The sequence below is a fragment of the Salmo trutta genome, chromosome 34, assembly GCF_901001165.1.
Source record: "Salmo trutta chromosome 34, fSalTru1.1, whole genome shotgun sequence".
Lineage (NCBI taxonomy): Eukaryota > Metazoa > Chordata > Actinopteri > Salmoniformes > Salmonidae > Salmo > Salmo trutta.
Window position 1 is genome coordinate 20,840,795 of NC_042990.1, and position 27,024 is coordinate 20,867,818.

General features: G+C 45.8%; 1 protein-coding gene across 1 annotated transcript in view; it reads left to right on the forward strand.

Moving 5' to 3' along the window:
- Positions 1-27,024, forward strand: part of LOC115173777 (ubiquitin-conjugating enzyme E2 E2) — a 49,733-nt gene that overhangs the window by 16,792 nt on the left and 5,917 nt on the right. Inside the window, exon 4 of the mRNA XM_029732156.1 lies at positions 21,883-22,015. Within this exon, the coding sequence (XP_029588016.1) occupies positions 21,883-22,015 (133 nt within the window). The remainder of the gene's footprint in view (positions 1-21,882; positions 22,016-27,024) is intronic.

The window sequence follows — 27,024 nt, forward strand, 5'->3', positions numbered from 1 at the left end:
GCAAATTTCTGTTTGAAAAAGCTAGCCTTTGCTTTCCAAAATGCCTGTGTCTATTGGTTCCTAACTTCCCTGAAAAGTTGCATATCGCGGGGGCTATTCGATTCTAATGCAGTACGCCACAGGATGTTTTTGTGCTGGTCAAGGGCAGTCAGGTCTGGAGTGAACCACGGGCTATATCTATTCCTGGTTCTACATTTTTTGAATGGGGCATGCTTATTTAAGGTTGTGAGGAAAGCACTTTTAAAGAATAACCAGGCATCTTCTACTGACGGAATGAGGTCAATATCATTCCAGGATACCCCGGCCAGGTCAATTAGAAAGGCCTGCTCGCTGAAGTGTTTTAGGGAGCGTTTGACAGTATTGAGGGGTGGTTGTTTGACCACAGACCCATTACGGACGCAAACAATGAGGCAGTGATCGCTGAGATCCTGGTTGAAGACAGCAGAGGTGTATTTGGAGGGCAGGTTGGTTAGGATGATATCTATGAGGGTGCCCGTGTTTACGGATTTGGGGTTGTACCTGGTAGGTTCATTGATAATTTGTGCGGTATCAAGCTTAGATTGTAGGATGGCCGAGGTGTTAGGTGACCTAAACTGGGACATGCTTAACAGCACGAGCTCTGAAGATAGATGGGGGGCAATCAATTCACATATGGTGTCCAGGGCACAGCTGGGGGCAGAAGGTGGTCTATAGCAAGCGGCAACTTGTTTCTGGAAATGTGGATTTTCAAAAGTAGAAGCTCAAATTGTTTGGGCACAGATCTGGATAGTAAGACAGAACTCTGCAGGCTATCTCTGCAGTAAATTGCAACTCCGCCCCCTTTGGCAGTTCTGTCTTGATGTAAAATGTTATAGTTAGGGATGGAAATTTCAGGGGTTTTGGTGGCCTTCCTAAACCAGGATTCAGACATGACTAGGACATCCGGGTTGGCAGAGTGCGCTAAAGCAGTGAATAAAATAAACTTAGGGAGGAGGCTTCTAATGTTAACATGCATGAAACCAAGGCTTTTACGGTTACAGAAGTCAACAAATGAGACCACCTGGGGAATGGGAGTGGAGCTAGGCACTGCAGGGCCTGGATTAACCTCTACATCAGCAGAGGAGGAGTAGGATAAGGGTACGACTAAAGGCTATAAGAACTGGTCGTCTAGTGCGTTCGGAACAGAGAGTAAAAGGAGTAGGTTTCTGGGCGCAGTACAATAGATTCAATGCATAATGTACAGACAAAGGTATGGTAGGATGTGAGTACAGTGGAGGTAAACCTAGGCATTGAGTGATGATAAGAGCGGTATTGTCTCTAGAGACATCAATTAAACCAGGTGAGGTCACCGCATGTGTGGGAGGTGGGACAAGAGGGTTATCTGAGGCATATTGAGCAGGGCTGGAGGCTCTACAGTGAAATAAGACAATAATCACTAACCAAAACAGCAATGGACAAGGCATATTGACATTAGGGAGAGGCATGCGTAGCCGAGTGATCATTGGGTCCAGTGAGTAGCTGGGCGGGCTGGAGACATGGCGATTCAGACAGCTATCGGGCAGGGGCTAGCAGAAGGGCCTTAGAGGGACGTCGCAACGGAAGAACTCTGTTGTAGCCCCTTCATACGGTTATGTTGGCAGACCAGTCGGGATGGATCAGCAGGAGTCTGTGTAGTAAAAGGGTCCAGGCCAATTGGCAAAATGGGTATAGTAGGCCCCCAAAAAATGGCTGATGGACCTCTTAAGCTAATTGGCATATGTTCTAGACAGCTAGCGGGCTGTCGCTAGCAGGCGGGCATTCAGGGGACGTCGCGACGGAGGAGCATGTTGAAAAACCCCCTCAGGCGGATTGTCAGTCCAGTCGTGATGGCTCGGCAGGGTTCCGTATCGGCAATAAAAGGGTTCCAGGCCAATTGGCAAAATAGGTATTGTAGCCCAAGGAGTGGCTGATGGACCTCTTCAGATAGCTGGGAGATGGGCCTAGCATAGGCTAGCTCCAGGCTAATTGGTGCTTGCTTCGGGACAGAGACGTTAGCCAGGAGAAGCCAATCGGATAGCAGCTAGCTAGCTGCAATGATCCAGGTGAAGATGTTCAGAGCTTGCGGTAGGAATCCGGGGATATGGAGAAAAAGAAGTCCAATACGCTCAGGGTTGAATCACGTTGTGCAGACTGGCAGGAGTTGTACGGGCTAAAGGTTAGCTGATGACCACTAGCAATACCTAGCTGACCACTAGCTAGTAGCGAGTTAGCTGGCTAGCTTCTGTTGGGGGTTCCGGTTCTAAAGTAAAGAAAATAGCAGATCCATACCACATTGGGTGAGGCGGGATGCAGGAGAGTATGTTGAAGTTGGGGTTAAGAAAAATACTTAAAAAATGTATGCTTAGAAAAAAGATATATACACGGGACAAGATGAAGACAAAAGACACCTGACTGCTATGCCATCTTGGAAGACTTTCTAAGTTGACTGTGCCTTTTAAACAGCTTGGAAAATTCCACAAAATGATGTCATGGCTTTAGAAGCTTCTGATAGGCTATTTGACTCAATTTGAGTCATTTGGAGGTGTACCTGTGGATGTATTTCAAGGCCTACCTTCAAACTCAGTGCCTCTTTGCTTGACATCATGGGGAAATCAAAAGAAATCAGCCAAGACCTCAGGAAAAACTTGTAGACCTCCACAAGTCTGGTTCATCCTTGGGAGCAATTTCCAAATGCCTGAAGGTACCACGTTCATCTGTACAAACAATAGTAAGCAAGTATAAACACCATGGGACCACGCAGCCGTCATACCGCTCAGGAAGGAGACGTATTCTGTCTCCTAGAGATGAACGTACTTTGGTGCGAAAAGGGAAAATAAATCCCAGAACAACAGCAAAGGACCTTGTGAAGATGCTGGAGGGAACAGGTACAAAAGTATCCAATATCCACAGTAAAACGAGTCCTATATTGACATAACCTGAAAGCCGCTCAGCAAGGAAGAAGCCACTGCTCCAAAACCACCATTAAAAAGCCAGACTACGGTTTGCAACTGCACATGGGGACAAAGATCGTACTTTTTGGAGAAATGTCCTCTGGTCTGATGAAACAAAAATTAGAACTGTTTGGCCATAATGACCATCGTTATGTTTGGAAGAAAAAGGGGGAGGCTTGCAAGCCGAAGAAAACCATCACAACCATGAAGTATGGGGGTGGCAGCATCATGTTGTGGAGGTGTTTTGCTGCAGGAGGGACTGGTGCACTTCACAAAATAGATGGCATTATGAGGGAGGAATGTGGATATGTTGAAGCAACATCTCAAGACATCAGTCAAGAAGTTCAAGCTTGGTCGCAAATGGGTCTTCCAAATGGACAATGACCCCAAGCATACTTCCAAAGTTGTGGAAAAATGGCTTAAGGACAACAAAGTCAAGGTATTGGAGTGGCCATCACAAAGCCCTGACCTCAATCCTATAGAACATTTGTGGGCAGAACTGAAAAAGCATGTGTGAGCATGCACCAGCTCTGTCAGGAGGAATTCACCCAACTTATTGTGGGAAGCTTGTGGAAGGCTACCCAAAATGTTTGACCCAAGTTAAACGATTTATAGGCAATGCTACCAAATATTAATTGAATGTATGTAAACTTCTGACCCAGTGGGAATGTGATGAAAGAAATAACAGCTGAAACAAATCTCTCTACTATTATTCTGACATTTCATATTCTTAAAATAAAGTGGTGATCCTAACTGACCTTAGACAGGGAATTTTTACTAGGATTAAATGTCAGGAATTGTGAAAATGAGTTTAAATGTATTTGGCTAAGGTGTATGTAAACTTCCGGCTTCAACTGTATTAACCATCATTTATTCACATTACTTTAATAAAATATTTCAGTTGTTGTGTATATAATTGTTTTATTTGATGACTATATTATTTAATTCCAAGTCTTCATCTCGTCTCTATAAGAGCTGCTGCCTGTGCTGTCTGACATAAATCACAATTTTAGTAGTTCTTCAAATGAAATACGGCATACTTTTATGACTGCTGCATACCAACTATCAATCACTTAGATAATGTATTTTCAGGTACAGATACCTCCCGAAGCAACTTCTTTCTATCCCACTCTAGATAGAGCATTGTTCTGTCTGTTCTCTCCGGGTTTGTCCGATACTAACCAAGCGTAGTAGGCATAAAAGAAATACACCGACGTGCAATGGATTATGGTCATTGAAGTTAACTATCATGTTTTCTGCACTAAACTATGTAGAATTCTGTCCTGTTGGAAACTACCACACCCTACAACATCACACAGTTTGGGCTTGATCTGATCTATCTCTAGAGAAACTACAAAATGAGCGCATTGAGCTCACTGAAAAAGAAAACCTGAAGGAAATGTAATTCAAATAATTGAACCAATGTTGGTCAATTAGTTGTTTGAAAAAAAAATTATAATCATAGTCATACATACCAAACAGTAATTTCAACTTCTCTCAGGTAGAAAGTGGTCTAAATGTATAAATACAACACACTCACATACTGTATCAACATGATCAATTGTCTGCTGCATACAGTGACTTTTATTAAAAACTGTCAGTATTAGAATTGAATGTGAAGAGCGTGTACTTTGCAGATAGTGAATGAGTGGAGTCTGTTATTGACTACTGAGGACCGCTGACGATCAGCTTTTTCATATTAATTGAGTTGTTACGGCTAAAACAACAAACCAGCAGCAAGCCAAACAAGCAATCCCAGAGCCCACTGGGAGACTAAAAGTTCAAGAACTTAGTCGTTTTTAACGAGAGATGAACGTCATTGTAAAAATGACTCCATCAGCCACCCAGAGAGGGAGAGAGAAAGCAAGTGAGCGAGAGAGAAAGGGAGATTAATTAAACAGTCAATTTGGAAGTATTGGAGTGCAACTACTCTTGTTATGATATGCGGAGCATTCCACGTTCCACATCATTAGGCTCTCTCTCAGTCAGGAGGGTAGGATGTTATTGCTAGAGAATTCTAACAGAATTCCATAAGAGGTAGTAATATGTCACCCCAAATCAGCAACATGTTTAAAATGTTTTTTAATGACTCTTCATGGAAAGTCTCATCAGTGCTTTATGTCTAGAGTTCAAGGGGATGTTTTGCGTCTAGCCTCTACTTTCGGGGCGGTGACGGCATACCATTCCATCCCCCATATGGCCCACTAGACAGAACTACGACAGCGTAACCAACAAAAACAGGTCACAACTCCTACAGCTCTGTTGCATGCTGGGCATGTACATAGTCAATGGTAGGTGCCGAAGGGACTCCGACGGTAGGTACACCTATAGCTTATCTCCCGAGTGGCGAAGTGGTCTAAGATACTGCATCTCAGTGCAAGAGACCTGCAGTACCTGGTTCAAATCCAGGCAGCATCACATCCAGCCGTGATTGGGAGTCCAATAGGGCGGCACACAATTGCCCCAGCGTCGTCCAGATTTGGCCGGGGTAGGCCGTCATTGTAAATAAGAATTTGTTCTTAAGTGACTTGCCTTTTTATATAAAGGTTAAATAAAAAATGTAAACTCTTGGCAGTAGTACTTTATCACTGACCTCAACCCAGAGTCTCTCAGAGCGTTTACTGTCAGCCCACTGACACCCTATCAGATCACCGTAAAATCACAGTCTACCTGAACAGAGCAATACTCATCATGAGTAATATTAAAAAATGCTATAAATGGAAGGAAAGTAGTGTGGAAACCTACTAAAAAACAATTGGGCAACAACAAATTCAATCCCCTTTAGACAACTTCCTGGACAAAACGTTTCACTGTAATAGTGAAGGTGTAAACTTGGTAGTAGAAAACCTAAACCGTATATTTGACCTCTCAGCTTCCCTTTCAAATCTAAAAATTCCAAGCAGACAACCTAAGAAAATTAACAGCAATGACATGGTTTGATAAAGAATGCAAAAACCTAAAGAAATTGAGAAACCTATCCAACCAAAAATATAGAGACCCAGAAAACCCTGAGCCTTCACTATGGTTAATCACTAAAACAATGCAGAAATACGCTTTGGAAAAAGGAGATGTATGGATAAACCACTTCTCCCATCTTTTTGGCTCTAACATGAACAAACAGCAAAAACATTATACAGTACTAGTCAAAAGTTTGGACACACCTACTCATTCCAGGGTTTTTCTTTATTTTTACCATATTCTACATTATAGAATAATAGTGAAGACTTAAACTATGAAATGACATATATGGAATCATGTGGCAACCAAAAAAAGTGTTAAACAAATCAAGATATATTTCAGATTCTTCAAAGTAGCCACCCTTTGCCTTGATGACAGCTTTGCACACTTGGCATTCTCTGAACCAGCTTCATGAGGAAGTTACCTGAATTTTTTAACATTTATTTTTATTTCACAGTTATTTAACCAGGTAGGCCAGTTGAGAACAAGTTCTCATTTACAACTGCGACCTGGCCAAGATAAAGCAAAGCAGTGCAACAAAAACAACAGAGTTACACATGGGTTAAACAAACACAGACCCAGTCAATACGGCAGTGATCGCTGAGATCCTGGTTGAAAACAGCAGAGGTGTATTTATGCTATTTGGCCCTGAACAGAGAGAACATGACTACTGTGACGGACCCAAAATTTAAGGAAACCTTTGACTATGTACACACTCAGTGAGCATAGCCTTGCTATTGAGAGAGGCTGCCGTAGGCAGACCTGGCTCTCAAGAGAAGACCGGCTATGTGCACACTGCCCGCAAAATGAGTTGGAAACTGAGCTACACTTCCTAAACCCCCTGCCAAATGACCATATTAGAGACACCATACAGCGCATTCGGAAAGTATTCAGACCCCTTGACTTTTTCCACATTTTGTGACGTTACAGCCTTATTCTAAAATGGATTACATTTATTTTTTTCCTCTTCAATCTAAACACAATACCCTATAATGACAGTGTATACAGGTTCTTTTTTATTTTTTGCTAACTTCTTAAATGTTTATTTGAAATATCACATTTACATCAGTAGTCAGACCCTTTCCACAGTACTTTGTTGAAGCACCTTTGGCAGCGATTACAGCCTCGAGTCTTCTTGGGTATGACGCTACAAGCTTGGCACACCTGTTTTTGAGGAGTTTCTCCCATTCTTTTCTGCAGATCCTCTCAAGCTCTGTCAGATTGGATGGGGAGCGTCGCTGCACAGGTGTTTTCAGGTTTCCCAGAGATGGTCGATCGGGTTCAAGTCCGGGCCACTCAAGGACATTCAGAGACTTGTCCCGAAGCCACTCCTGCATTGTCTTGGCTGTGTGCTTAGGGTCATTGTCCTGTTGGAAGGTGAACCTTCGACCCAGTCTGAGGTCCTGAGCACTCTGGAGCAGGTTTTCATCAAAAATCTCTCTGTACTTTGCTCCGTTCATCTTTGCCTTGGTCCTGACTAGTCTCCCAGGCCCTGCTGCTGAAAAACATCCCCACAGCACGATGCTGCCACCACCATGCTTCACCGTAGGGTTGGTGCCAGGTTTCCTCCAGACGTGATGCTTGGCATTCAGGCCAAAGCCTTAGAATAAGGCTGTAACATAACAAAATGTGGAAAAAGGTAAGGGGTCTGAATACTTTCCAAATGCACTGTATATGTTTATGCTGCATTTCCTCCTTTCACTGTATGTTTATTTATTTTCCCTTTTCTACATTGTTACAACACTGTATGTAGCCATAATGACATTTCAAATGTCTCTATTCCTTTGGAACTGTTGTGAGGGTAATGTTTACTGTAAAAAATGTTATAGTTTATTTCACATTTTATCTATTTCACTTGCTTTGGCAATGTAAACATATGTTTCCCATGCTAATAAAGCCCATTGAATGGGAGGGAGAGATTAATGAATTCATTAATTACACTCCCATCTGGTCCACAGAAGCTGAGAGGCCCAGGATTGAGTTCACACTGTGGATCTAATTATCTTCAATCTCAACACTGAGAGTCACAACAACCTCAGCTGGGTGGAGGGCCTCTCTTCTTTGCTCTTCTCTTTTCACAGACACTCTACATGTCTTTATCTTCTCTCTCGCGCGCGCCCCTCATTCCCCTCTGCGCCTCTTCCCCCACACTCACACACTGCAGAGTCTCATTTCACCATTATCATTTCCAATTCACCAATATCCTTGCTTGCCTTTTTGTCTTTGTCTCTTCTGATATTAGACACAGCTGGTTAAGCCTGGCTCTGATGAGGGGGAGTTATGTGACTGAGGTCACCAGTGTTGTTATGCGAGATGCTCATGTCTCTGTGTTGGGTGCGTGATTAGCTCCTCATTAACAGGCTGCCTGCAGTATCCTTTGGTAGTCCTTGAACACACACATCATTTTATTACCGACAGAGTCATGTTTGGCTTATACTGTCTTCTTGTATAAGTGTGTATTGAGGAAACAAGAACAGATAGAGGTAGAGAAAAGTTAACATGGCACACTTCATATAATAGTAGTCCAAAATTTATAGAGGCATTTTTGTTGTGTCAACTATTTGGCTTCTTCACTGGCTTTAACAGCCAATATCTCCTCTGTCATCAGAGCGATAAACACACAGCCAGATGACTAAAGCTGTCCTGGCTAGCCATCTCTCTCTATATCTGCCTCCTGTTGTTGTTACAGCTGTACTCAACTAACCAGTTGAGGGGAGGTGAACAGAGGCTTGCTGCCTCCCGGCCGAGCAATGCCAGCAACGTCCCTGTACTGTGTACATACCTGAGAATGTTATTGACATAATATATGGCTCGTGGGCCAGAGAGCAAGCTGGAGGGAATGCACAGTACAGACAGATTTGTATTTATTTAACCCTTATTTTACCTGTTACGTTGACTGAGAACATTTACAGCAACAACCTAGGGAATAGTTACGGGGGGGGTGAATGAGCCAATTGTAAGCTGGGGATGATTAGACAGCCATGATGGTATGAGTGCCAGATTGGGAATTTAGCCAGGACACCGGGGTTAACACCCCTACTCTTACGATAAGTGCAATGGGATCTTTAATGACCTCAGAGAGTCAGGACACCCATTTAACGTCCCATCCGAAAGACGGCACCCTACACAGGGCAATGTCCCCAATCACATCCCTGGGGCATTGGGATATTTTTTAGACCAGAGGAAAGAGTGCCTCCTACTGGCCTTCCAACACCACTTCCAGCAGCATCTGGTCTCCCATCCAGGACCAACCCTGCTTAGAAGCAAGCCAGCAGTGGGATGCATCACGGTCACCTAATCATCCCTAGCTTACAATTGGCTCATTCATCGCCCTCCTCTCCCCTGTAACTATTCCCCAGGTCGTTGCTGTAAATGAGAATGTGTTCTCAGTCAACTTACCTGGTAAAATAACGGTAAAATAAAAAATAAATAGGTGAACATTGTGTCAAGAAGCAGTGTGGCCTGGCGGGGTCGTGTTTCAGATGACACATGGCTCTCGACCTTCGCCTCTCCCGAGTCCCATCGCTGCAACTGCCATACGGACAAGACTAACTACCAATTGGATATCATGAAATTAGGGAGGGCAAAGGGGGTATAAAGTACCCCAAAAATGTTTTTAATAACATAGCTACATACAGAGGAGTACCCGGTCTGTTTCCTTAGTGAACCGACTTCTTAAACTGATGTGTGGTTTTAGCAATAGTGCTCAGAGGGCCTGAATACATCCAGCGTACTTGTACTGTGGAAATGATAAACCTCACAGCGTTACTCAGTCGTACTGTGGAAATGATAAACCTCACAGCGTTACTCAGTCGTACTGTGGAAATGATAAACCTCACAGCGTTACTCAGTCGTACTGTGGAAATGATAAACCTCACAGCGTTACTCAGTCGTACTGTGGAAATGATAAACCTCACAGCGTTACTCAGTCGTACTGTGGAAATGATAAACCTCACAGAATTACTCAGTCGTACTGTGGAAATGATAAACCTCACAGCGTTACTCAGTCGTACTGTGGAAATGATAAACCTCACAGCGTTACTCAGTCGTACTGTGGAAATGATAAACCTCACAGAATTACTCAGTCGTACTGTGGAAATGATAAACCTCACAGCGTTACTCAGTCGTACTGTGGAAATGATAAACCTCACAGCGTTACTCAGTCGTACTGTGGAAATGAAACCTCACAGCGTTACTCAGTCGTACTGTGGAAATGATAAACCTCACAGCGTTACTCAGTCATACTGTAGAAATAGACTTCACAGCGTTACTCAGTCGTACTGTAGAAATAGACTTCACAGCGTTACTCAGTCGTACTGTAGAAATAGACTTCACAGCGTTACTCAGTCGTACTGTAGAAATAGACTTCACAGCGTTACTCAGTCGTACTGTAGAAATAGACTTCACAGCGTTACTCAGTCGTACTGTAGAAATAGACTTCACAGCGTTACTCAGTCGTACTGTAGAAATAGACTTCACAGCGTTACTCAGTCGTACTGTAGAAATAAACTTCACAGCGTTACTCAGTCGTACTGTAGAAATAGACTTCACAGCGTTACTCAGTCGTACTGTAGAAATAGACTTCACAGCGTTACTCAGTCGTACTGTAGAAATAGACTTCACAGCGTTACTCAGTCGTACTGTAGAAATAGACTTCACAGCGTTACTCAGTCGTACTGTAGAAATAGACTTCACAGCGTTACTCAGTCGTACTGTAGAAATAGACTTCACAGCGTTCTCCAGATCACCCTGTAATGTGCTCCAGTCAGCCGACTGGGCATGATGATGTACTTCTCATTGTTCAGGGCCTGTGTTGCAACCTACAGTATCCAATCTCTTCCTCCCAGATACCACTGGCAGCTCCAGCCTATTACACGGCTTTGCTTTCTAACATGAATAAAACCACTCACATCAATGGGGAGCAATGTTTCAAGGTTCTGCCCCATGTTTGTCAAAGTGCTGTAGTTTTGTTTTGGTGAGTGTCTGGGCAGAGGTCACTTTTCCACCAGCTGCAGCTGTATTGACCCTTTAGGATACATTCCTACCAGGACACACACAGTGGAAACTGCCAGGATTCTCTCTAGTCTCTGGTCAATAGCTCATTCTCATGAGACCGTCCTCCTCCACAATGTAAATGGCTGATTCATTGTCTCCATGCCTGCCTAGGTTTAGCGTTCCAGCTGACGTGGCTGTGATAGGATTAAATGATTCAATAACCGGGCTGTTGAATTCTTAATGTGCCCTTTATGCTGCTACACTTCCCCTTTAAACCCTAGTAACCCTGAATGGGCATCTCTCTCCTTTTATCTCTGGGCCGTTTCAGAAGGATGCTGTTTTAAGAGCAGCTAATGGATGGGTGTAAATCAGTGGTGGGCTACTCTTCAAAGCACTCATCCTCTCCTTCACCTCCTCCTCCTGTCTCCTCTTGTCTCCTCCTCCGTCGCCGCCTCCTTCTATCCTCCTCTGTCGCCGCCTCCTTCTATCCTCCTCTGTCGCCGCCTCCTTCTATCCTCCTCTGTCGCCGCCTCCTTCTATCCTCCTCTGTCGCCGCCTCCTTCTATCCTCCTCTGTCTCCGCCTCCTTCTATCCTCCTCTGTCTCCGCCTCCTATCCTCCTGTCTCCTCCTCCTCCTATCCTCCTCTGTCTCCTCCTCCTCCTCTCTGTCTCCTCCTCCTCCTCCTCCTCCTCCTCCTCTCTGTCTCCTCCTATCCTCCTCTCTGTCTCCTCCTATCCTCCTCTGTCTCCTCCTATCCTCCCCTCTGTCTCCTCCTCCGTCTCCTCCTATCCTCCTGTCTCCTCTGTCTCCTCCTATCCTCCCCTCTGTCTCCTCCTCCGTCTCCTCCTATCCGTCTCCTCCTCCTCCTATCCTCCTCTCTGTCTCCTCCTATCTGTCTCCTATCCTCCTCTCTGCCTCCTCCTCCTCCTATCCTCCTCTCTGTCTCCTCCTCCTCCTATCCTCCTCCTCCTCCTCCTCTCTGTCTCCTCCTATCCTCCTCTCTGTCTCCTCCTCCTATCCTCCTCTCTGTCTCCTCCTCCTATCCTCCTCTCTGTCTCCTCCTATCCTCCTCTCTGTCTCCTCCTCCTATCCTCCTCTCTGTCTCCTCCTATCCTCCCCTCTGTCTCCTCCTCCTCCTATCCTCCTCTCTGTCTCCTCCTATCCTCCTCTCTGTCTCCTCCTCCTCCTCTCTGTCTCCTCCTCCTCCTCCTCTCTGTCTCCTCCTCCTCCTCCTCTCTGTCTCCTCCTCCTCCTCCTCTCTGTCTCCTCCTCCTCCTCCTCTGTCTCCTCCTCCTCCTATCCTCCTCCTCCTCCTCCTCTCTGTCTCCTCCTCCTATCCTCCTCTCTGTCTCCTCCTCCTATCCTCCTCTCTGTCTCCTCCTCCTATCCTCCTCTCTGTCTCCTCCTCCTATCCTCCTCTCTGTCTCCTCCTATCCTCCTCTCTGTCTCCTCCTCCTCCTCCTCTGTCTCCTCCTCCTCCTATCCTCCTCCTCCTCCTCCTCTCTGTCTCCTCCTCCTATCCTCCTCTCTGTCTCCTCCTCCTATCCTCCTCTCTGTCTCCTCCTATCCTCCCCTCTGTCTCCTCCTCCTCCTATCCTCCTCTCTGTCTCCTCCTATCCTCCTCTCTGTCTCCTCCTCCTCCTCTCTGTCTCCTCCTCCTCCTCCTCTCTGTCTCCTCCTCCTCCTCCTCTCTGTCTCCTCCTCCTCCTCCTCTCTGTCTCCTCCTCCTCCTCCTCTCTGTCTCCTCCTCCTCCTCCTCTGTCTCCTCCTCCTCCTATCCTCCTCCTCCTCCTCCTCTCTGTCTCCTCCTCCTATCCTCCTCTCTGTCTCCTCCTCCTATCCTCCTCTCTGTCTCCTCCTCCTATCCTCCTCTCTGTCTCCTCCTCTCTGTCTCCTCCTCCTCCTCCTCCTCTCTGTCTCCTCCTCCTCCTCCTCTCTGTCTCCTCCTCCTCCTCCTCTCTGTCTCCTCCTCCTCCTCCTCTCTGTCTCCTCCTCCTCTCTGTCTCCTCCTCCTCCTCCTCTCTGTCTCCTCCTCCTCCTCCTCTCTGTCTCCTCCTCCTCCTATCCTCCTCTCTGTCTCCTCCTCCTCCTATCCTCCTCTCTGTCTCCTCCTCCTCCTATCCTCCTCCTCCTCCTCTCTGTCTCCTCCTCCTCTGTCTCCTCCTATCCTCCCCTCTGTCTCCTCCTCCTCCTATCCTCCTCTCTGTCTCATCTCCTCCTCTCTGAGGCATTGTTAATAAAAGTAGTAATACTTAAAGCTGACAGGTGTAATTACGTTTGAAGCATTATCCATTATAAGCATGTGGAAGTCATGTACGTCAAATGTGTGTGTGGCCCAGGCCTTCCAGGCACAGAGTCTCAGACTGGCTCTGGTGCTCATGAGTGTGTAAACTGTAAACAGTGAACTGTTGGCACCCGGACAAATAGCTTCCAATGCAAACACTGGCCAGGGTAGGATTCCATTACAATTCTGGCACGGAGTCAGTGCAGACACACGCCTGTGGCCTTGCTCCCCTCACAAAGACAGGATATCAGCTTCCTGCTAGGGCTTTGATTTCATTTCAGGTGTCTGTCCTCCTCTCCTCCTGCTCTTTCACAGCTGACACTGAGAGGGAGAACAGAGGAAAGGTGTAGAATCTCTGTGATCAGGGTCTTCCAACCCTGTCACTTCAGAGACCAGCAGCCATTTCACATTAGCTTTGTTGGTAGAGCATGGCTCTTTAAAACGCCAGGGTAGTGGGTTCGATTCCCGGGACGATCCATATGTAAAATGTATACACTCATGACTGTAAGTCGCTTTAGATAAAAGCATCTGCTAAATGGCATATATTATTATTTATTTGGCTAGAATTTGTATTTTTTATTTAACCTTTATTTAACAGGGCCGGTAATCAGAAGCTAAGTCCTTGTAGACTAATTAGTGAGAGGTAACAAGCTCCTCTGGAAATTCTCACAACCGCTGAGTCTGCAGGTCTGGCTGCCTGGTCTTGTACCGCCAGCTCTCCCCCTTCCACACACAGCACACGGACTAACACACATACACACACACATACACACATTGCTGTGTGTGCACAGTGTGGAGATGAGAGAAACGCCACCCTCTCTCCCCATCCTGCTCCTTGGGATCTGTGAACAACCAGAGGGGCCAGTTCTTGTATATAATTAATTTGCTTCATGCACTCATTTCTTTTGACTTGCCTGGCTGCATCGTTACTTGGGGGCTGCATCGTTACTTGAGGGCTGCATCGTTACTTGAGGGCTGCATCGTTACTTGGGGGCTGCATCGTTACTTGAGGGCTGCATCGTTACTTGAGGGCTGCATCGTTACTTGAGGGCTGCATCGTTACTTGAGGGCTGCATCGTTACTTGAGGGCTGCATCGTTACTTGGGGGCTGCATCGTTACTTGGGGGCTGCATCGTTACTTGAGGGCTGCATCGTTACTTGAGGGCTGCATCGTTACTTGAGGGCTGCATCGTTACTTGAGGGCTGCATCGTTACTTGAGGGCTGCATCGTTACTTGAGGGCTGCATCGTTACTTGAGGGCTGCATCGTTACTTGGGGGCTGCATCGTTACTTGAGGGCTGCATCGTTACTTGAGGGCTGCATCGTTACTTGAGGGCTGCAATTAAAACCCCTAGAGTTGATTGACAATACAAAAATCCACCAATATCTATTTTAAGACAGATCTGTTTTTTTGTATCGGCTTAATCCACCGCATCCGCCTACAGCACTGTTTGTCAAACCAGGAGACAACCCGAAAATCGATCAAAAATGTTTGTAGTGTCTGAACGGGCGTCTGTAGTGTCCGAACGGGCGTCTGTAGTGTCCGAACGGGCGTCTGTAGTGTCCGAACGGGCGTCTGTAGTGTCCGAACGGGCGTCTGTAGTGTCCGAACGGGCGTCTGTAGTGTCCGAACGGGCGTCTGAACGTCTGACTCGCCAACATCTGCCTGTAGTGTCCGAACCATTTGGGAAACAAACTAACATGATCCCACTATGGAAAGGGGAGACTCTCACGAACATGATGGCGTTGTCCGTTTTGCTCTATGACAACCACACGTGTCGCGGGACTCATCTGAAGGTAACCCGATACCGGTTACATTTTGTTTTATGGAAGTATGATATATGATAAAGGACAGACACTTCAAAACCAAAAAATAAATCATAAGGAATGTCTGTTTTGCCATTTAAGAATGTGTTATTCAATGTATTTCTATGGGCTACAGTAGTAAAGGCCCAATTCAATATTTTATCAAACAATGTTTTTAAAATTCAAAATTAAATAGCAGGAATCATGGCTCTGGCTTTGCTCTCACTGATGTTGCGCTGCGTAGGAAGGAGCACTTCTATATAGCTTTTACAATGGCTACAATGGTTTTTGAAGTGTGTATGGGATTTGAAAGAGTGTGAGAGCTTGGAGACCGTTTGTGTGCGTGTTGCTGGATAGGGATTGCTATGGAGTCTGCTTACAGAACAATGGTAGTTGTGGAGCCAATAGAGAGTGTGTATAATACTCTACATTCAAACTGTTTGATTTGATGTCCTCCTCAGATCACTGTGTCTGTCTCCACACGTCCGCTCAGCTCTAAACCCTAGGGACCCTGGTCCACATGGTCTGCCTCCAACACATCTTCACGCTTTATGGTTAAGTAGGCGGTCAGACAGCTGTGCTCCAGTTGATCTCTCTTCCTTTGTGTGTGTGTGTGTGTGTGTGTGTGTGTGTGTGTGTGTTGACATCTCCTGTTCTCCAATCTTTCCCTCTGTCTTCCTCTGACTCCCGCTCTTCCTCTGACTCCCGCTCTTCCTCTCTCTGCAGTCTGTTTTATTGCTCACTGTTAGTGTTTTAACACCTACACGTTAATGTTAACGAATGACCCGTTCTGTGCAGTAATGGCAGCATGAGAGGTTATCATCACTCAAGTGATCACTGGGGAAGCTTGGGGTGCAGGTAATAACCTGGACTGGGAGCTTCTCGTCTGTTTATTTACAGAGCAGCAAAATATTCCGAGGGATAATGGGCTGCTGTAGCTAGGGAGTTTTTAAACACAACCCAGACGACAGAGACAGAAATGGAGAGATGCAGACAGACTCTCTTTTGATGTCGTTCAGGGGAGGAGCAGGAGGAGAATAAGAGAAGGTTGATGGTTATGAAGCTTGTGACTGCACTAAGAGAGTTACCCAAAAGGGAGCCAGATTCAATCCGATTGCGTTTTTTCCCCCGCTATGCACGTTTTAAGGCAATGTTATCACGTTTCCAAAGACCACATTCATAGTAAACCCTGCATATGTCGGCTCAATGGGAAATTGCCTTTTTAAATGTCTAGATCTTGTCATACCAAATAATTCACAAAGCAAAATAGTTGATTTTATCCCCTTCTGATGATAGTTGATAATTCTCTCTTTATATGTGGGTAAGTTGAGTAAGCGTGGGTGGGTGGCATGTAGGTCTAATGCATTTCATGTTGTCTGGCTGATACTGCCAGCAATATGTAACTAATAAAGTTGTCACTTGATTTCCACATGATCTGTTTACAATAATTAAATTGATGGATGTCATACAAGTGGAAGTTATGAACCAAATTACAAACCATTGATGCATGACTGTTAGCAATTCAGTATTTATTCCAATCACGGAACACATGCACACATTCTCCAGGGATGGGTCGGTAGGCAATGGGGCCCAAGACAATGGGGACACAATTGGTTTACCGCTCATTGAAAGGTCAGAGAGAGATCACTCTCTCACTCTCTCACTCAGCCTGCATGTTGCTCCTGGGGATCTGTGCATTGTGAGCAATTAGCTGGCCAAATGAGGACACATAGAGACCAGTAACAAGCAGACACAGGCCTTTTAGCTGGAGGGAACAAAAGACTGAAAATAGCTTTTCTGTCGGAGGGATTTGGGTATTCTATCCTCTTTCTGAGCCTTTAACAGTGACCTGAAGCTGATGGCTAGACCTCAGGCTAGACTTGCTCTAACTGCAGCATCATCAAGGCGTTTATGACACCAATAAAAGACCACGTAACCAATTCACGTTGACCAGTCAATAATAACCACCTTGTTGGTTCTCTCTTTTGATGATGATAGACATCACAGAGATCGATGTAGAATCTGAGTAATGGCATTCCAATCTGAATGGACATTTGAATAGGTTAAACCAGGTCAAAGTTCATAGCGACCACAGGGAGGATTGAACCACGATCACAACTGGTAAGGTCACGGTTAATATTAAGGTTAATCAATGTGTTAGTGAAACAAGGTGAGAGCAAGGGAGAGGGAGAAGAGTAGGGGGAGAGGAGAGTGATAACTGACATGTGTAGGGATTGGGTTTGCAATGTGTCTCTGTGCTGAGGTAGCTAGCTGGTACAATATCATATATCCGTAGGCAGGTATAATCCAGTTAGCCCATAATCTGGAATGGGAGGGATTAGCTTTCCATGGAGTATAAGTGCATAGTAATACTGCTGTACTCCCACGGTCTGTGTGTGTCTGTCTGTCTGTCTGCTGGTGTGTCATCCTCTCTCATGGAGTTATGCAGGGTAAGCACTCAGGATATGCTCCTTAGTGATTTGTTGTTCCCTTGTGATTTGTTGCCATCCATGCAGTACCCTTGAGCCTATAAACACACAACACTTCACTTATATAATAAGTCACTCCATGAATATAGGACCTAGGCCTTCAGAGGGATGAAAAAAGTAAGGAATCAAGAAAATAACAGAAACGTAGCATCACTTAATGCGCCCGACATCACATCTTCTGTAGTCGGGCCATTCTATTTCTAGTGAAGGAAGAGCAATGCTTTTCGATGACATGATAAATGATTCAAACAGGCCTGGCTGTGCTTTGGGCTGCCACACACACACACACACACAGAGAACCAGCATGGACACATGTGACACATCATATTAAATAATGCGACCAGCTAAACAAAACACACTGTTTACACAAACCAAGATTGGCTAACACCATTATCACACTGTCACCAATAGCGACAACAACAGTGTCACATCAAAGGTGACAGGCTCATGGTGCTGAAAGGACTGTGACCGTAACACCTGTGCACTCCATGGCACTGAAGGAGAGACAGTCTTGTTCAAACACATAGACATGGCTGATTTTTATCACGTTCATCCCAATAACTGGTGATCTAAAGTTTAAAATGTAAGTGTTTCAGACATTATTTTCAGAGAGCTAGCTAACAGCAAGGGAGCTGCAACAACAACAGTGTTTCAGTCATTATTTTCAGAGAGCTAGCTAACAGCAAGGGAGCTGCAACAACAACAGTGTTTCAGTCATTATTTTCAGAGAGCTAGCTAACAGCAAGGGAGCTGAAACAACAACAACAGTGTTTCAGTCATTATTTTCAGAGAGCTAGCTAACAGCAAGGGAGCTGCAACAACAACAGTGTCACTCACCAGATGATGACGTGATTGAGAAGACCTGGACAATACACCTCTTCCTTTTTTTTTTTCTTTTTTTTTTAAACAGTCCCACCCATTGCAAGTCAAAATGTAATTGGTTCCTTCTACTGTCACTCAAATTCTGCTTGAATACAGTTGAAAGGCTGAGGCCTTCTATCCAGCTTCTGAAGGCCTATCCAATGGCTGGCTGAGCTAGCTAGATGTTTATACCCAGAGACCACAAAATAAAATCCTGATTGGATATTTGTTTCTCTTTAGTATTAAAACAGAAGATCAGTCAAATGATTGTAAAGATGAAATGGAAATTAAAATATAAATGTAAATATATTTTTATAAATCCTTAGGCCTTCTCTGGATAGTACGAAGTGTGCTAGTGTAAGATATAGCTGAAGCTACTTTTAGATATGGGCATCTATCCAATGAGCACACGTCTCTTCTAAGTGCTAGGTTAGTGAGAACTGGAGTACAGCTGGCATACAGCTCACCATGCCTTCTTCTGCCTCACACTCACTCTCTCGCTCTCTGACACTCTCTCTTCTCTTTCTACATTCCACCTCCCGCTCTCACTCTTATGCTTTCTCTCTCTCTCTCTGTGTGTGTGTGTGTGTGTAACAGGAGAGGTAGTGGTGTCAAGGATATCCTCTTATCATACAATACTTCCCTCTGACTGTCTGGGACATCTCGTCTATCCACATTGCTACCAGCGTCTGTCTGGGACATCTCGTCTATCCATACTGCTACCAGCGTATTTCTGAGCTCATCTCTGTAGTGAGGAAGCAGGGATTGTCGTCTGTGATAGTTCCTGTTTTTTTGTGTGTGATGCCCAGCTGCCGCCTGAGTAAAAACAAATTCAGGAACTGCCGTGGGAGATGAGGGAGGATGGGTGGGGGGGAGAGGGGCTGTGTGACGTTATGGGGGGGAGAGGGGCTGTGTGACGTTATGGGGGAGAGAGGGGCTGTGTGACGTTATGGGGGAGAGAGGGGCTGTGTGACGTTATGGGGGAGAGAGGGGCTGTGTGACGTTATGGGGGAGAGAGGGGCTGTGTGACGTTATGGGGGAGAGAGGGGCTGTGTGACGTTATGGGGGGGGGGGAGAGGGGCTGTGTGACGTTATGGGGGGGAGAGAGGGGCTGTGTGACGTTATGGGGGGGAGAGAGGGGCTGTGTGACGTTATGGGGGGGAGAGAGGGGCTGTGTGACGTTATGGGGGGGAGAGGGGCTGTGTGACGTTATGGGGGAGAGAGGGGCTGTGTGACGTTATGGGGGGGAGAGGGGCTGTGTGACGTTATGGGGGAGAGAGGGGCTGTGTGACGTTATGGGGGGGGGGGAGAGGGGCTGTGTGACGTTATGGGGGGGAGAGGGGCTGTGTGACGTTATGGGGGAGAGAGGGGCTGTGTGACGTTATGGGGGAGAGAGGGGCTGTGTGACGTTATGGGGGAGAGAGGGGCTGTGTGACGTTATGGGGGAGAGAGGGGCTGTGTGACGTTATGGGGGAGAGAGGGGCTGTGTGACGTTATGGGGGAGAGAGGGGCTGTGTGACGTTATGGGGGAGAGAGGGGCTGTGTGACGTTATGGGGGGGGGAGAGGGGCTGTGTGACGTTATGGGGGGGGAGAGGGGCTGTGTGACGTTATGGGGGGGAGAGAGGGGCTGTGTGACGTTATGGGGGGGAGAGAGGGGCTGTGTGACGTTATGGGGGGGGGAGAGGGGCTGTGTGACGTTATGGGGGGGGAGAGGGGCTGTGTGACGTTATGGGGGGGAGAGAGGGGCTGTGTGACGTTATGGGGGGGAGAGAGGGGCTGTGTGACGTTATGGGGGGGAGAGAGGGGCTGTGTGACGTTATGGGGGGGAGAGGGGCTGTGTGACGTTATGGGGGGGAGAGGGGCTGTGTGACGTTATGGGGGAGAGAGGGGCTGTGTGACGTTATGGGGGGGGGAGAGGGGCTGTGTGACGTTATGGGGGGGGGAGAGGGGCTGTGTGACGTTATGGGGGGGGGGGGGAGGGGCTGTGTGACGTTATGGGGGGGAGAGGGGCTGTGTGACGTTATGGGGGGGAGAGGGGCTGTGTGACGTTATGGGGGGGGGAGGGGCTGTGTGACGTTATGGGGGAGAGAGGGGCTGTGTGACGTTATGGGGGGGGGAGGGGCTGTGTGACGTTATGGGGGAGAGAGGGGCTGTGTGACGTTATGGGGGAGAGAGGGGCTGTGTGACGTTATGGGGAGAGAGGGGCTGTGTGACGTTATGGGGGGAGAGGGGCTGTGTGACGTTATGGGGGGAGAGGGGCTGTGTGACGTTATGGGGGGAGAGGGGCTGTGTGATGTTATGGGGGGGGGAGAGGGGCTGTGTGATGTTATGGGGGGAGAGGGACAGGGGGAGGAGGTAGGGAGGAGTGAGGAATGAGGAAGCCCTGGTAGAAAAAAAGACAGTCTTTGTGATAGTAATATTACATCATCAACCGTCTCTGATATCAGTGAGGCCTGTTTCTACACCATTTATACTTTTATGGTGTGTTATGCTTTTACTTCCTACTATGGGGCTAGAGTGAGGACAGGTCATAAACATTGATAGAGCACAGTACTTCTTTGTTACTGAATAGGGAACCAGTGGTTCCACAAGCCTGGGTTATACATGGGTGTCGCTGGTGGTGCTCTAAACATATCCAGATGCGGTCTGTAGCTTAGAGACTTACTGTGGGAAGAGAGGGGAGAAAATCACTATTTTAGCCAACCATAAGAGGACTAGGAGAGAGTGCCATGTGGAACGTCGGTCTCAACCACCTATAGCAATGGGTTGATTTGACCCACAAACATAGATCTCTCCTAACCACTAAGTCATGTTGTGCAACAACAGCCTAGAGCGTGACCACGACCAGAACTATTTACTATTGCCAAGCTGTCTGTCTCCTGGAGGCCCCCCCCCGTCTCTTTCTCTCTCTCTTTCAGCTTGTTTCCCACAATTCCTCACTGTGTCCAAAATGAGCAAGACAGAAAATACAGAGGCCTACCTCTTTACTACGGACTACAGTTTCAAATGAATGGCTTTAGTGATACACTCACTCGCATTGCATTAATGCCTCCCCTCTCGCTCTCTTTCTACTGCTTTGCCCCGCTCTCTCCCCATCGCTCTCTTTCTAAAATAGGATTTGATTATTTGTCCTCTCCACTATGTGTAGAAGGAGGCAACGTAAAAATGAGACTCTGCAGCAGCCAGCTGCTCTCTAGTCTACACGGTAGTTCTCATGTACTACATGGGGGACAATCTGCCGTGTGTGTGTGTGTGTGTGTGTGTGTGTGTGTGTGTGTGTGTGTGTGTGTGTGTGTGTGTGTGTGTGAATAGATAACTGCATAGAGATGCCATGGGAATGTATCTGGTCATAAGGAGTTCTACAGAATAGTATGGTTGATAATAAGAGAGAGATCATTCAGGCTTCTTCTCTCTTTATCTTTCACAACACACAAAACACACACTGCTGAATCAGTAATTTAGTTACAGAATTAAAATGTAATGTCCTGCTTTCTAAATACGTTCTGTATATTGAATTTCTTTCTTCTGTGCCCTTGCAGTGCTGGTCCGAAAGGAGACAACATCTATGAGTGGAGATCCACCATCCTGGGACCACCAGGCTCTGTGTACGAGGGAGGGGTCTTCTTCCTAGATATCGCCTTTACACCAGACTACCCCTTCAAACCACCCAAGGTAAACACATAGGCATGCTCAGACACACACACACACACATACAAACACAGGTATGTATGCTAGACTAGTGCTTGCTCAGGAGCCCATGTTGACTGATTCTGTTTTATGTTTGATTTGGGCTTTGGGTTAGGCTTTGAGGGCGTTAAATACTAAACATCTGCACGACACTGGCTACTTTAGAGACAAACATTAACAGTGCATCAATGGCTCCTCTGAAACACAAATAGACAAGTACAGTTGAAGTCGGAAGTTTACATACACCTTAGCCAAATACATTTAAACTCAGTTATTCACAATTCCTGGCATTTAATTAGTAAAAATTCCCTGTCTTAGGTCAGTTAGGATCACCAATTTATTTTAAGAATGTGAAATATCAGTATAATAGTAGAGATTTCAGCTTTTATTTCTTTCATCACATTCCCAGTGGGTCAGAAGTTTACATGCACTCAATTAGTATTTGGTAGCATTGCCTTAAACAATTTAAACTTGGGTCAAACGTTTTGGGTAGCCTTCCACAAGCTTCTCACAATAAGTTGGGTGAATTCCTCCTGACAGAGCTGGTGTAACTGAGTCAGGTTTGTAGGCCTCTTTGCTCGCACATGCTTTTTCAGTTCTGCCTACAATTTTTCTATAGGATTGAGGTCAGGGCTTTGTGATGGCCACTCCAATACCTTGACTTTGTTGTCCTTAAGCCATTTTTCCACAACTTTGGAAGTATGCTTGGGGTCATTGTCCATTTGGAAGACCCATTTGCGACCAAGCTTGAACTTCCTGACTGATGTCTTGAGATGTTGCTTCAATATATCCACATCATTTTCCTCCCTCATGATGCCATCTATTTTGTGAAGTGCACCAGTCCCTCCTGCAGCAAAGCACACCCACAACATGATGCTGCCACCCATGTGCATCACGGTTGGGATGGTCTTCTTCGGCTTGCAAGCTTCTCTGCCTTTTTCCTCCAAACATAATGATGGTCATTATGGCCAAACAGTTCTATTTTTGTTTCATCAGACCAGAGGACATTTCTTCAAAAAGTACGATCTTTGTTCCCATGTGCAGTTGCAAACCGTAGTCTGGCTTTTTTATGGCGGTTTTGGAGAAGTGGCTTCTTCCTTGCTGAGCGGCCTTTCAGGTTATGTCGCTATAGGACTCGTTTTACTGTGGATATACAGTGAGGGGAAAAAAGTATTTGATCTCCTGCTGATTTTGTACATTGCCCACTGACAAAGAAATTATCAGTCTATCATTTTAATGGTTGGTTTATTTGAACAGTGAGAGACAGAATAAAAACTAAAAAATCCAGAAAAACACGTCATAAATGTTATAAATTGATTTGCATTTTAATGAGGGAAATAAGTATTTGACCCCTCTGCAAAACATGACTTAGTACTTGGTGGCAAAACCCTTGTTGGAAATCAGAGGTCAGACGTTTCTTGTAGATGGCCACCAGGTTTGCACACATCTCAGGAGGGATTTTGTCCCACTCCTCTTTGCAGATCTTCTCCAAGTCGTTAAGGTTTCGAGGCTGACGTTTGGCAACTCGAACCTTCAGGTCCCTCCACAGATTTTCTATGGGATTAAGGTCTGGAGACTGGCTAGGCCACTCCAGGACCTTAATGTGCTTCTTCTTGAGCCACTCCTTTGTTGCCTTGGCCGTGTGTTTTGGGTCATTGTCATGCTGGAATACCCATCAACGACCCATTTTCAATGCCCTTTCTGAGGTCTTGGCTGATTTCTTTTGATTTTCCCATGATGTCAAGCAAAGAGGCACTGAGTTTGAAGGTAGGCCTTGAAATACATCCACAGGTACACCTCCAATTGACTCAAATTATGTCAATTAGCCTATCAGAAGCTTCTAAAGTCATGACATAATTTTCTGGAATTTTCCAAGCTGTTTAAAGGCACAGTCAAGTTAGTGTATGTAAACTTCTGACCCACTGGAATTGTGATACAGTGAATTGTGAAATAATCTGTCTGTAAACAATTGTTAGAAAAATTACTTGTGTCATGCACAAAGTAAATGTCCTAACTGACTTGCCAAAACTATAGTTTGTTAACAAGAAATGTGTGGAATGGTTGAAAAACAAGTTTTAATGACTCCAACCTAAGTGTATGTAAACTTCCAACTTCAACTGTACATCTTTATTTTTAGTGCATATTTAAGGATGTATCCCATGTGTTCGGTTTTACTTTTTTAACACAGTGATATTCTGAAAAGATATCTGGCTTGCCTTGGAGAAGATATTTTGAGAGCTTGAAGGTTTTGAAATAACTTTGGACTAGGTAATCAAATGGCTACCCGGACTATTTGCATTGTGTGCCCCCCCCCCCCCCCAACCCCTCTTTTACGCTGCTGCTACTCTCTGTTTATCATATATGCATAGTCACTTTAACTATACATTCATGTACATACTACCTCAATTGGGCCGACCAACCAGTGCTCCGCACAGTTGCTAACCGGGCTATCTGCATTGTGTCCCACCACCCGCCAACCCCTCTTTTACACTACTGCTACTCTCTGTTCATCATATATGCATAGTCACTTTAACCATATCTACATGTACATACTACCTCAATCAGCCTGACTAACTGGTGTCTGTATGTAGCCTCGCTACTTTTATAGCCTTGCTACTGTATATAGCCTGTCTTTTTACACTTGTTTTATTTCTTTACCTACCTATTGTTCACCAAATACCTTTTTTGCACTGTTGGTTAGAGCCTGTAAGTAAGCATTTCACTGTAAGGTCTACACCTGTTGTATTCAGCGCACGTGACAAATAAACTTTGATTTGATTTGACTAGGAGCATGTTGAGCAACAAAACAACGATTTGAATGGAAGAAAATAACAACCAATGGAGAGAAGCTGGTGAATAAACATTCTGGGCTGGCGTACCGGACACCCCCGCAAGGTGAATAAACATTCTGGGCTGGCGTACCGGACACCCCCGCAAGGTGAATAAACATTCTGGGCTGGCGTACCGGACAACCCCGCAAGGTGAATAAACATTCTGGGCTGGCGTACCGGACAACCCCGCAAGGTGAATAAACATTCTGGGCTGGCGTACCGGACACCCCCGCAAGGTGAATAAACATTCTGGGCTGGCGTACCGGACACCCCCGCAAGGTGAATAAACATTCTGGGCTGGCGTACCGGACACCCCCGCAAGGTGAATAAACATTCTGGGCTGGCGTACCGGACACCCCCGCAAGGTGAATAAACATTCTGGGCTGGCGTACCGGACACCCCAGCAAGGTGGGGTGGCCCACGAGCTCTGGGGTCCCATGCGCCTGTCATCGATGTCTTTTTTTTTTAAATGGAATAAATAATTTTGAGAGTAACCCTCCAAAAAGTAATTTATAATCTTTTTTTGAATTTAAACAAGTACTACTCTTGCGCTTCCGGAATGTGACTGAAAAATAAATATTTTTTACTGATTAAAAAAAAATAAAAGAACAACCGAACAACCGATTTTTACCTCAGCTCTGGGATTCAATCTTGCAACCTTTCGGTTACTAGTTAAATGCTCTAACCACTAGGCTACCTGCCGCACCATGAGGGGATATCAGTGAACAAATGCCATGATCAAGGCTATGGTGGCACCAGTGCAATGAGTGGAGCTTCCTCAGGTGTTCAAAAGCACATATCAGACTGAGAGCCTAATGCTTCTTAGGTAGTTCTTTGAGTTTTAGTTGAGAAAATTCTCTCTCCACAGAAACGACAGTTACAGGGATGGTAAAACCAGCCATAGCAACATCAGGGAAACTGGGCAGAAGGGAGTTGCGCTTTAAATACAGCAGTTCTGTAACGACTTTAATGGAGCCTCTCGTTCTCCTTAATTGCTGACCTCAACACGTTACGGAAAGAGATGAACTGTATAGGAAGCTCTGGGGACAGGTCGTCTGGATACTGGACAGATGATAAATTGGCAGATCCTAACAAATTGTCATTGTTAGCAGACACGCTGTTTGCGATTTCTTTCATACTAGTGAACCGGCTTTTGAGTTGTGTAGTTGCAATATCAACAGTCTCTTCTCCCTGGTATATATTGGTATGTATCAGTCAAGATTAAGTTTAAATTGTGTGCAGCACAATGGACATACAGTATAATGCACAATGTCTCAGGAAAGACTGTCTGGTTTGACAATACTCGGTTTAGAAACTGTGTTATGCCAGTGACTCTGTTCAGTGTTATTGAGAAAATACTCTGTGCAGATGAATATCGTCTCTGAGCTCTGTTCAGTGTTATTGAGAAAATACTCTGTGCAGAAGAATATCGTCTCTGAGCTCTGTTCAGTGTTATTGAGAAAATACTCTATGCAGGTGTGTTGATTGGGGGTCGGCCCTGAGACAGTTTAGTTTAGTGATTGCCTCAGGATGTGGGGCCTCTCTCTGTCTGTCGTCATCTCTAACCTTTCTTCTTCTCTCTCTCTCTCGCTTTCTCTCCCTCAGTCACTCTCTCTACCTTTCTTCTTCTCTCTCTTTGCCCTCTGCTGACTGAGGATTAAAGGAAACATATCTGCTGATCTGAGAGACAGGCCTCCCGCTGGGTTGCTTTTACTGCCTGGCTGTGCACAGGGCTGCAGACAGACAGACAGACAGACAGACAGACAGACAGACAGACAGACAGACAGACAGACAGACAGACAGACAGACAGACAGACAGACACTTCTATGGCTGCTTTCTATCTGGGAACAGGGTAAACAAATACCACAGACTAGACTAGCAGATCCCCTCCACACTTTGGGATAGCCTTGGAGATTATGCCGCTTTTTTGGAGCACAGTTTCCACAAGCAGGCCAGCATGGTTAGACACTCATTAAGTGATTGAGAGAGTGAGTGAGTCAGCTAGGGAGTGAGTGAGTGAGTCAGCTAGGGAGTGAGTGAGTCCGCTAGTGAGTGAGTGAGTCAGTGAAAGGGTGCATCTCCTATGTCAATCCCGCTCTTATCCCATCCCCCCCAGAGGTCGGAGGTGGCTCCCTAAGGATGTGTGGTCTCTTGTCTTCCTG